The sequence below is a fragment of the Staurois parvus genome, unplaced genomic scaffold (assembly GCF_062004578.1).
Source record: "Staurois parvus isolate SC_StPar_1 unplaced genomic scaffold, SC_StPar_1.0 ptg000636l, whole genome shotgun sequence".
Classification (NCBI taxonomy): Eukaryota; Metazoa; Chordata; class Amphibia; order Anura; family Ranidae; genus Staurois; species Staurois parvus.
In genome coordinates, this window is record NW_028318432.1 from 382,066 (window position 1) to 394,479 (window position 12,414).

Sequence of the window (12,414 nt, forward strand, 5' to 3'; positions counted from 1 at the left end):
TTTTCCTTATAAAGCGTGTTTATGGCCTATTATAATTTATGGGTCAATGGTCAAGGTGAGCATGGAGTGGGGCCACAAGTCAAGCACGGTGTTGATTATGGCTGGATGATAATGCAACATATACTGGATTGGACGTTTACTATCTGTTAAATTTTATTTCTTTTGGACTGTCACTTTGCCTTTTCAAAGCTTATGGTTCTATTTATGATGAGATAATGCACCACAATCTTTTAATTTATCTAGGAGGGTGCTACATATCTAAGGTATGAAAGTGTAGCAATACAAGCTGATCTGATAATCCAAGTAGGAGAAACATCGCTCCAGGTGGTGTGACAGGATCCTATGCAACACCCACAGAGGTGCACGGAGACAACAGGAAATCAGAAAATTTTTTGTCTGCCACTAAAACGTGTGGATTTATTGAAGCATAGTGAAAATCAATATTACAACATAAAAGCACACATGTGATAGTATGGAAAAAAGTTGGCGTGTTTCACGCTCCATAGCGCTTATTCATAACCAAGATATCATCAATACAAGCTGATCTGAGTTCTAAGGGTGCAGCAATTGAAGCTGATCTGAGTATGAAGGTGCAGGAATGGGTGCTGACCTTAGGTCTGAAGTTGCAAAAATTGAGGCTGATCTGAGGGGAGGGTGCAGGAATTTGGGCTGATCCGAGGTCTAAAGGTGCAGCAAATAGAGCTGATTGGAGGTGTGAAGATGCAGGAATTTAGGGTGATCTGATTCCTGAAGGTGCAGGAAATGGGGTTGATCTGAGGTGTGAAGGTGCAAAAGTTTAGGTTGATTTAAGATGTGAAGGTGCAGGAATTGGGGCTTTATAATATGTATTGCACCCTCACCAAGGAGCAGCTGGTGAACTTATTCCCCTTCCCCTTATTTCCCCAGCTAGAGCACACAATGCTGGGCACATGGCATTTTCTACACTCTTCCAACTGGCTCAAAAGAACAATCTAGGGGGTGTCTTTTTTTTTGTAGTTTTTTTTTTAAACATAGAACTTGGATAGGGTGAAGGAGCATGGGATACCCCAGAACTGAAGAACAGGACACGTTGAGGAATCCCTATCTATTTTGCTGAACTGTACATAAATGTTGCATAGAATCTTTTATGCTGATTGTGACTATGAATTCTCCCAGAGACCAAAAGCTGCAGTCACTCACTCTCTAGCACATGGACCACAGGATTATTGGTTGGCTCCTTCCGACGTCCACCAGGCCCTTTACAGTGAGGGAGATGCACGCTCAGACCAACTTAGGAGAGCTCGATGCACTTTCCCTCATCTTCCTTCTGACTCCAGTGAGCTCTCTCTTAACACAAATTGATTCCAGGACATAGAGCGGAAATCCTCCTCCCCCCCCCACCATATTTTGCCTGTCATTTTTTGGGAGGGGCCTGATACCTGGTTTTGACAGGCACCCACTCCCATTTCCTTCGAAAAGCCTAAGTGATCCAAGTGTAAGTTTTCCTCCCACTTCCTCCCTGTAGTCCTCTGGGACACATCATGGGTCCCAAGAGACTGTGGGACCATTCAAAAAGTGCAGCACGGCTCGCGCATATGCAGTAGGTAGCCGGCTGTGAAGCCGAAAGCAGCATAGCCGGCTGCCCACAGTTGGGATGCCGATGCTGAGAGCCAAAAGGCTAGTGAATAACCAGTCTGGGTGAGGATAGCGCTGGATCCTTGGACATGTAAGTGTCTTTTTATTAAAAAACAGCAGCTACAGGATTTCTAGCTGCTGACTTTTAATTTTTCTTTTCCCAGAGTGAAGAACCGCTCTAAGCTTGCAAATAGGCCTCCCAGCTAAGCCTAACCCCAGGGGTAGAGTCCCTGCACAGGGGGTCTCCTCCAGCAGGACTGGACCCAGGAACACACTGCCCTGCAGTTTCAGGCCTCAAACCTTTTATGAGTATTACCACCACCTACTGGGCAAACTCTCCATGGATTGGTTAGAGTTTCATAAATATTCAAGCTGCCCACGCTGTTCTTCCTCCAACTATAATTATAGAATCCTCTAGAATACAGGGGGAAGTAATCAGAGCAGCAGCCTGTAAAACACTGAGCAGGCCTAAACAATCAATCCCTGTTCCAATGATTACAGAGGAGCTAAAATGTACTACTAAATGTACCAAACAACCTACACTACATCTATGAGGATGCTAAAAATATATTATAAAGGGATACAGTACACTCATGATAAAATTCAAGACAAGAGTTTTAGGAGGGCTTTGCTTGTGAGAGCTTACAATTTAAAAGGGAGGTGCAAGTAATACAAAAGGATAATACCTATGTAGGGATGAGTTGCTGGAAAAAGTACAGCAGAGGTGGGATAGGCTTCCCTGAAAAGATCAGTTTGAGCTAGGGAATTCTAGAGGATGGGAGAGGCTCTACAGATGTCCTGGAGGTGAACATGGGAGAAAGTGACAAGGAATCTAGATAACAGGAGGTCTTTATAGGAGCAAAGAAAATGGTTTAGAGACAAGGATGGTGATGTAGCTCTGGGCAGAGTTGCGGATGGCTTTGCATGTTATTATTAGAGTTTAGAATTTTATTTTTTGGGCCAGCAGAAGCCAGTGGAGGGGTGGTGGGCAGAGAGGGGTGGTGGACACTGAGCGGTTGGGGAGGTTGAAGAGCCTGGCAGTACCAATTATGAAAGACTGAAGGAGGCATAGCCGGTGTAGAGGTTGGTCAATAAGGAGGGGGTTGTATAGTTAAAACGAGAGAATTAGTAGCTTGTTGGTGTCAATGGTTAAGAAGGTACTTATTTTAGAAATGTAGAGGTGAAGGTGGCAAAATTTGGACAATGATGGCAAGGAAGACTGAAAGGAGGGGTCAGAGTCTAGGAATACACTTAACACTTGACATGAAGGGTGGAACTGATAGTTGTGGTATTGACCTTGATGGAAAAGTTGGGCGTAGAAAATATTATGAGTTCAGTTTTGAACTAATTTGTGAAACGGTTGAGCAAACTGGTGATGCGCTGAAGAGACTGAAAGTGGTGAACTGGTGGAGTGGAGAGATAAATTTGGGTGTCGTCAACATAGAGATGGCATTAGAAGCCATGCAAGGTTGTCAACTGACCAAGGGAGAAAGTGTAGATAAAGAAAAGGGGTCCAAAGACAGAGCCTTTGGAGACCCCTACAGAAAGAGAAAGAATTGAGGAGGAAATAGGGTTTTAGGTGACACTGAAGGAGCGCTTAGATAGATAGGAGAACCAATAGGGAGCAGAGTTTTGGAGGCCAAGAAAGTGGAATTTTTTTTCAGGAGTGTGTGGTCAACTATATCAAAGACAGCAGAAAGGTCTAATATTATGTCAAATATAATAGAAACCAACAATACATTTTCCCTTATATTGTCTTGCTGAGTGTTGTGTTTGTCTTTTCAGGAACAACGAAAAGCCATGCCATCTCTGGCATGTTTGTGCGCACAGAAGGTGGTGAGTGACCAAGCCTCCTTCCGCATGTTGTTGGACTCCATTCCCTGCAGTCTCTACCCGCCACTCTTCACTGCTGCCTTCCTAGGGAAGAAGACTTCGGTACTGCAGGACTTGGTGCAGCGATGGCCCTTCTCAAACCTCAGCTTCCAGGCACTGCTAGGAAACAACCTCGGCCAGTTCCACCTATATTACAACTGTGTGTCCACGGAAGCCGTCATAAAGGGTGTTATGGCTTACCTGAGTAAAGAGAGTCAGGAGAGGTAACTGACTGATCCGAGAGGAGGAGGATTGAGACACCTGGGAGAGGGGACATACAGTTGTGTTCAAAATAATAGCAGTTAGACATCACTAACCTGATCAATCACTGTTTTTGGTAGAAATGATATTTCTACATGGAAAATAATTTACTAGCAGGTGTAGTAGAGTAATAGAAATCCAACAGACCCAACAGTCATGACATGCATGCTGCTGATTCTGTGTAATTGAATCACTAATTGAAAGGGGCATGTTCAAAATAATAGCAGTGTGGAGTTCTATTAGTGAGGTCATTCATTCTTTGAAAAACAGGTGGCAATTATTGCCCTTATTTAAGGAAGGAAGGCAGCAAATGTTGTACATGCTGGTTACAGTGCATTTCTCTCTGAAATTCTGAGGAAAATGGGTCGTTCCAGACATTGTTCAGAAGAACAGCGTACCTTGATTAAAAAGTTGATTAAAGAGGGGAAAACATATAATGAAGTGCAGAAAATGATAGGCTGCTCAGCTAAAATGATCGCAAATGCTTTAAAATGGCAACCAAAACCTGTAAGACGTGGAAGAAAGCGAAAAACTACCATTCAAATGGAAAGAAGAATAGCCAAACTGGCAAGGACTCAGCCAACAATCAGCCCCAGGAAGATCAAAGAAGGTGTAAAGTTCCCTGTGAGTACTGTTACAATTAGAAGACGCCTATGTGAAGCCAAGCTATCTGCAAGAAGCCCCCGCAAAGTCCCACTGTTGAAAAAAAGACATGTGCTGAAGAGGTTACAATTTGCCAAAGAGCACATTAACTGGCCTAAAGAGAAATGGCGCAACATTTTGTGGACTGATGAAAGTAAGATTGTTCTTTTTGGGTCTAGTGGCCGGAGACAGTTTGTCAGACGACCCCCAAACACTGAATTCAAGCCACAGTACACTGTGAAGACAGTGAAGCATGGTTGCGCAAGCATCGTGATATGGGGATGTTTCTCATACTACGGTATTGGGCCTATTTATCGCATACCAGGGATCATGGATCAGTTTGAATACATCAGAAAACTTGAAGAGGTCATGCTGCCTTATGCTGAAGAGGAAATGCCCTTGAAATGGGTGTTCCAACTAGACAACGACCCCAAACACATCAGTAAACGTGCAACATCTTGGTTCCAGACCAACAAGATTGACGTTATGGAGTGGCCAGCCCAATCCCCGGATCTTAATCCAATAAAAAACTTGTGGGGTGACATCAAAAATGCAGTTTCTGAGGCAAAACCAAGAAATAGAGAAGAACTGTGGAATGTAGTCCAATCATCCTGGGCTGGAATACCTGTTCACAGGTGCCAGAAGTTGGGTGACTCCATGCAACACAGATGTACAGCAGTTCTCAGAAACAGTGCGACTACAACTAAATATTCATTAAGTGATTCAAAGGAAAGCAAAATCTTCAAACATTTTTCAGTTTATATAGTGAATGTTTGAGTTTGTAAAGAAGAATACAAACACTGCAATTTTTTTGAACAGTCTAATATTCACTTTTCTTCAAATTTTTTAGAGGAACAACACAAATTTGATATGTTTTTCTTCATGTTTTGATTTGGAATAGAATGTGTCGTGTTCCCAATGCATTTGTGTGAATGGAAATAAAAGCTATTAGAAGGATTTTGAGCTTTATTCACTTTTTTCAACACACTGCTATTATTTTGAACACAACTGTAACTGTAAAATGTAGTAAAACTCACACAGAACCATTTCATGAATGTCTTTTGAGCTAAAAGGCCAGAAAATGTATCACTCAATTATTGCCGGAGTCTAGTGTTGCTGAGTCACTTGCCCCAGCACAGAGATCTCCACAACTCCCTAGGGAAACCTGTACCGAGAGATAACATTGCCAATGTTGATCTTTTGAATATGCCAGTTGCTTAAAGCCACTGGACCAACATGACAGCTAGAGAATTTATATTTTCAGAAGAATTTTACAGTGGCAGCTTACATCCTCTGTAGAGGTTTCCTTTGGGCTCCATTCACACTTGTAGGACTCTAAAGTTGTGCACCTTTTGAGTACGACTTTGGTGCAACTTTGACACAACTTTGGATGGGTGTGACTTGGATGTGACTTGTCCCTCTGTAAAGTCAGACCTGCTGTTGCACTCTGTTGCATGTAAAACATTCAGGTATCACTTTAATGCAATTTTTGAGGGTTAACATTGACGTCTGTGGCCTTCAAGTTGCCTGAAAGTCGGACCAAAGTAGTACATAAACTACTTTGAAGTCTCTGCAACTTTAAGTCGCACATATATGAATGGTTATCGTTGAAAAACATGAGGTACCACTTGTCATGTAACTTTGATTTCCAAAGTCGCATAACAAGTTGCACAAGTGTGAATGGGGTTTTAAAGTTAGAAAGTTTCCAGCAGCCGCCAAAGGCCAGAATATCAGTTTTTGGTTGGGATTTCTCTTTTTAGATAGAAAGGCAAACATTTCCTTTATGGGGGTGCCCTAAAGATGTACTCCACTCTGAACTGAAATAGCTTATGTTTTGAAGTTTCTCGACATCCAATACATTTCTATTGCTCCATTCATAGTAATGTTTCTCACTTGTTGTGCAGGAGGCAGCAGTTACTCATACTGGACATGACGGGTGCCCACGGCTTCAACTTGAATGAACTCCACCATAGTCTGTGTTCACACATAATGACCCCGGCCAAGACGTGCATCGATCTCTCTAAGAGATGTTGTGATGAAGCCACACAAGCAAGGCTGAGGAAGCAGGAAGTCAGCAATTCCACATTGGCCCCAATCACTTCCCTCAGCTCCGTTTATGTAGAGGTTAGGATAGACCTCTTTGTATACAGCACAATGTACCCCATCCTAAAGGAGGTACTCCATAAGAGCATGCATGGACCCCTACACCTGCATTGCCGTAACCTACATGTCTGTATGCTGCCCTTGTGTAACACAGTTGAGCTGCTGGAGCTCCTGAACGCAACAGGGGTGCGCATGATTGAACTGTACAGTAAGACCCTGGATGAGCTCAATACCATTCTGCCTGTCATGGTGAAGTTCCGCTCCCTGCGCAGCCTCAAACTGCTCTGCTGCTTCGACAGCATCCAGAGGCCAACCCCTGGCACAGAGGACGCCATGAAGAAATTCACCACGATCATCAGACAGCTGAGATCCCTGAAGGAGCTAAACCTCAGATCTTCCTCCCTAGCAGGATGCTTGCAGCAGCTGCTGGGGTGAGATGGTGATGTATCTTCAAAAACAATATGGAAAATGGCATTGTAAAGTGTTGGGAGGGAGGCACTTAAAGTGGACCTGTCATCAGATACATGTTTATATTTCTTGTTAAAGCTGATCTTCAGGCTTCCCTATCTCTCATCATCTTCTAACTAACCAGAGTCTTCTGTCTTCCTATGTTTACAGAAGGCAGGGTCCTTCTTCAAGGTGTCCACATCACTTTGGGGATGACGTGGACACTTCTTATTGGCTAAGGTGACCAGATTTTTACTGACCATGTACACTTTTATTGAAGGTAGGACATGGGTGGAGCAGGGGGTGAGGATGATAATAGCACGTGAAGCGTGGCTCTCCAAATGCTGGGTGTGGCCAAAATGTGCTAACAGTGCGAGGGACTTAAAGTGTAACAAAAGGCAAACCTTTTTTTTTCCATTTTGGATAGAGTTAATGAGGTTTATAACCAGTTTTTTTTTATGCCACCTGTATCCCATTGGGGAGGTTTTCCTTCACTTCCTGTGCCATAGCCAAAACAAGAATTGAGAGGAAATCCCGATGTGTCAACAGTGTCCAAAGAAATCCAGATGTGTCCCTATTGGAAGATTTCCCATCTATTAGTGTTCTGGTGTCAACCCAAAATGTGAGCTTTTCTTTTACTTTCACATTTGAGGATAACAGTAAACAGGAAAAATAGAGAGGGTGAATCTTCCTAACGGGGACACAGACAGCAAAAACACTGACAGGTGTTTGAATCCCTCTCCGCTCTATCCAAAACTAAAACAAAAAAGTTTTGCCTTTAGTTACACTTTAAGGGAGTATGGTTTAATAACATGGGTCGTGGAAGCCATTATCAAAGCTGGGGACAATTTCTTTTAACAGGGGAGGAAATCAGGGTTGTTTTGTTCCCTGGGGACAGCCCCCCAAAATTGTGGACTGTCCCTGGAAACTGGGGACATCTAGTCACCGTACTATTGGCTGTCCAGCAGCAGGGTTCTCTTGGGATCCAGAAGAAGAGTCTGCACCTACATCTTCAGTGCTAAATTAGTGGCCAACCGCAGTGGCGTAGGGGGGGAGCCAGTGCGATCAACATTTAGAGGTATGTAGACATAACCCAGGCAAACTAAAACCTCCACCCAGTGCCTGGTAAGAGAGAGGGTGCAGCGTGGAGGTTTTAATTTAGTTGCTATCACAGAGAAAGCAGAGAGAACGAATCCAAGCATGCAGAGGAGGGCAGAGTGGTGGGCAGAGCTGGATCCCGAATGTTTGCAGGAAGTGGGCGCCATGCTGTGCTGGGGAAAGTTAGGCCTGGGATGCTGGCGGAGGACGAGGTCAGGGTGAAGGAGGCTCCACACTGGTTGCTGCAGCTGCTGCCACCCCTGGAAATCCTGCTGGAGATATTCTAATGCTTACACAGGACACAGCTAACCCTCTTGTCCCTGGTACTGCAGGACCAGTGAGATGTGGGGTGGATTGTGTGTGTGATGGGGGAGGGGGTATTCGGGGGGGGGCAGAGTGGAGGGATCTGGTGGGGTATCTGGGGGTGTGATCAGATTGGAGGGATCTGGAGGTGTGATCAGAGTGGAGGGATGGGGAGTGCTATCTGGGGGTGTGATCAGAGTGGAGGGATCTGATATCTGGTGGTGTGATCACAGTGGAGGGATCTGGAGGTGTAACCAGAGTGGAGGGATGGGGGGGAATCTGGAGGTGTGGTCAGAGTGGAGGGATGGGGAGCGCTATCTGGGGGTGTGATCAGAGTGGAGGGATCTGATATCTGGTGGTGTGATCACAGTGGAGGGATCTGGAGGTGTGATCAGAGTGGAGGGATGGGGAGTGCTATCTGGGGGTGTGATCAGAGTGGAGGGATCTGATATCTGGTGGTGTGATCACAGTGGAGGGATCTGGAGGTGTAACCAGAGTGGAGGGATGGGGGGAAATCTGGAGGTGTGACCAGAGTGGAGGGATGGGGGGAAATATGGAGGTGTAACCAGAGTGGAGGGATGGGGGGGAATCTGGAGGTGTGACCAGAGTGGAGGGATGAGGAGAGCTATCTGGGGGTGTGATCAGAGTGGAGGAATATGGTATCTGGTGGTGTAATCACAGTGGAGGGATCTGGAGTTGTGACCAGAGTGGAGGGATGGGGGAGGGAATTTGGGGGTGTGATCAGAGTAGAGATGGGGGGATCTGGGGGTGTGATCAGGGTGGAGGTATCTGGGGGTGTGATCAGAATGCGGAGTTATCTGGGGGTGTGATCAATGTGCGGTTATCTAAAAGTTCATGGGATAGGGGGCACAAATTACTTGCCTCGCCCCGGGTGCTGACAACCCACGCTATGCCACATGCCCACCGCACCTGGAAACAGTGAAGACGATGGATCTGGAAGGCTGACTTAGCTGTCAATATATCTTGTTCACAAGGTAAGAAAAAAAAAGTGCAGAATGGCTTAAAGGGGGTGAATTATGCCCCGGGCTCCTCATTGTAACATTTCCAGGTATTTATTACCTTTCACAGAGATCACAGTACTCCCCGACAACGGCGGTTATTTATTAAAACTGCATGGTGCAAAACCTGGAGCAGCTCCACACAGAAACCAATCAGCTTCCAGGTTTTATTGTCAAAACTTAACTGAACAAGCTAAAGTTAGAAGCTGATTGGCTGCCATGCCCAGCTGCACATGATATACCAGTTTTATACATTTCCCCCAGTGTCTTCTGCAGCTTATCTCTCTGGAAGGACAGCACTATCTTTGTTCAAGCATTATCCAGGGTCAGAATCTACTACCAGGATGAGATGAGATAACAAAATCAAGTAAATCCATCCTGGTGCCTGTGCAGTTCTTGGCTGTATTTACAAATGTCTGACACAGATCAACCCCTGTACAGCCTCTCACAATGTGACCTGCTACAAAATTACAATGTTACAGTCTAATCATTGGAGGAGGGGGAGAAATCATAGGCACAGGTATCGGACTGGAGCTCAAATGGCTATTTAATGATAAAAGGTAGAGCTTTTCAGAAAAAATTACATGGTCTATTTTAATTATCAAAGCCACACAAAAATGGGTGGGAACACATAAAGGTAGGCGGGTACAGAGCAGGTAATTATGGCAGGGAGATCTCATTAGAAGACATAAGGGCAGGATGTCAGACATCATCTTAAAATAGAACTATAGGAAAAACTTTTTTTTTTCATTTCGGATAGAGCAAGGGAGGGTTATATCCCCTGTCTGATTTTTTTTACCATCTGACCCATTATGGAGATTTTCCTTCACTTCCTGTTCCATAGCCAAACAGGAAGGGAGAGGAAATCTCTGCAAAGTAAGGGAATTCCTTTGGGACCCCCAGGTCACCAGAACTCGTGTCCCCATTGGAAGATTTCTCCTCTATTACTTTTCTGCGGACAACCCAAAATTTGAGATTTTCTTTTACTTTCACTTTCAATGATAATGGTAAACAAGACAAATAGAGGGGATCTCCCTAACGGGGGCACAGACAGCAATAAAACTGACAGGGGTTCTAACCCCTCTCCATTCTAACCAAAACTAAAAATAGTTAAAATAAATATTACTTCTTGATCCTTTAAAATTGCTGCCAGCTCCTAACCTGACTGAATTGCTCCTGAATTCGTTATATGGTAACTTGTGCAGACTCCACTTCCGCAACATCGCCAAAATCCGCACGTTCCTAACCCCAGAAACCACTAAACAGCTCATCCACTCCCTCATCATATCACGACTCGACTACTGCAACTCCCTCCTCACTGGCCTGCCTCGCCGCTGGCTATCCCCGCTTCAGTCGATCCTGAATACGGCTGCCAGACTCATTCACCTTTCCAACCACTCCGTTTCTGCCACCCCCCTCTGCCAATCCCTCCACTGGCTTTTGATTGCGCAACGGATCAAATTCAAAATCCTAACACTGATGTACAAAGCCGTCCACCATACTGCCCCGAACTACATCACTGACCTAATATCCAAGTACCACCCAACACGCACACTCCGCTCCTCACAAGACCTCCTTCTCTCTAGTTCCCTGGTCTCCTCCCATGCCCGCCTCCAGGACTTCTCCAGGGTGTCACCCATCCTCTGGAACTCCCTGCCCCAACCCATCAGATTATCACCTCCTCTCCTCTCCTTTAGGCGCACCCTGAAAATCCACCTCTTCAGGGAAGCCTACCCCACCCCCTGCTAATCTGCCGACCTCCTCCACGCTTCCCTCCACTCCATCCCCCACAGCTATCTCCTCCTGTGCCACCATCCCCTCCCTCCTAGATTGTAAGCTCCAAAGAACAGGGCCCTCGATCCCCTCATGTTTTGCATTGTATTGGTATTGTTCTGTCACATGTTCTGTCCCCCTTTGTAATGTACAGCGCTGAGCGAACTATTGGCGCTTTATAAATACTGTATAATAATAATAATATGGTAACGCTGTGCACACTTTTTCTTTTCAGGGGAATACAAGAGCCGCTGGAGAGTTTGGAATTGGGACACTGTGACCTGCTCCCGGTAGATTTATATTATTTGTCTAAGAGCCTCCACATCTCCACCCTTAAAAAGTTGGACCTAAGAGGGCATAACCTGTCTGCGCACCTCCTTCTTCCCTTCCTCCAGCTCCTGGCCGCCATCTCCTCCTCCCTCCTTTATCTGGACATCCGTTTGTGCTGGCTAAGTGACCACACCCTGTCGGTCCTGGTGCCCGCACTCTGCCGCTGTTCCCATTTGCGGTGCCTGGTACTCTCCATGAATCCATTATCCTTTCAGGCACTGAAGAGTCTCTTTCAGAACTGTTTGCAGCTCCAGGACCTCCAGCTGGTGGTCTATTCGTACCCACAGGACTGTTATGTTAATGGTACATTCTTCTTCATTGACACAGAGAAACGCAATAGACTCTTGGCAGAGCTGCAGGAGATATTGGCGAAGGCGGGGCGGACAGACATTGTATGGACGACGAGAGTGTCCATTCTCCAAAATCCAGTCTACATGAACCTCTAGCACTGATAACCACTGAAATACAGACTTGAGTCTCAACTCCACCCAGAACTGTTTTACATAAAGGCATAAAAGTGGAACAGCCAAGTTTTTTATTTGTGGATTAAACGAGGCAAAATTAGAACCTGTCAGTTTTTATTGCTGTCTGTGTCACAGTTACCATGTACTGTATCTCCGACAAGTGTGATGTATGGCAAAGGAGGCTTTTTTTTTTGTTAAGAAAATAGCTACGGTACTTTTTTTTTTTAAGTTCATTGGCTAACAAAAAGGTGGGGTATTTATTACTAAGAGCCTATCTCTAGGGAAAGCAAAAATCTTACCTTGTAGTGAGGTTTGCCAGGCACGGTAAGGGTTAGACACTCATTTTGATCGTGGATACCGGAAAAAATGCTTCACTTATCTGATCCCAACTTCTGCCCTATGCTCCAGCATGTGGACTGTACTTTGGTGTCCTCCTGTCCAGTGCATGGCTATAGGCCCTGCATTGTATTTGATATATGAAAAATAGT

General features: G+C 45.2%; 1 protein-coding gene across 1 annotated transcript; it reads left to right on the top strand.

The window, feature by feature from the left end:
* Positions 1-2,877: 2,877 nt before the first annotated feature.
* Positions 2,878-11,908, top strand: LOC149449085 (leucine-rich repeat-containing protein 14-like). Its single transcript, XM_089693695.1, has 4 exons — positions 2,878-3,108; positions 3,400-3,710; positions 6,294-6,923; positions 11,368-11,908. The coding sequence occupies exons 1-4, from the start codon at positions 2,878-2,880 to the stop codon at positions 11,906-11,908; spliced, it is 1,713 nt and encodes a 570-aa protein (XP_089549821.1).
* The last annotated feature ends 506 nt before the right edge of the window (positions 11,909-12,414 follow it).

Excerpts from the sequence above, each read along its gene's own strand:
- LOC149449085 (XM_089693695.1), top strand. The coding sequence starts at position 2,878 with ATGAAGGGTGGAACTGATAGTTGTGGTATTGACCTTGATGGAAAAGTT. Across the intron at positions 3,109-3,399 it reads AACTGACCAAGGGAGAAAGT|GAACAACGAAAAGCCATGCC; the intron begins GTAGATAAAGAA and ends TTGTCTTTTCAG. Across the intron at positions 6,924-11,367 it reads TGCTTGCAGCAGCTGCTGGG|GGGAATACAAGAGCCGCTGG; the intron begins GTGAGATGGTGA and ends TTTTCTTTTCAG.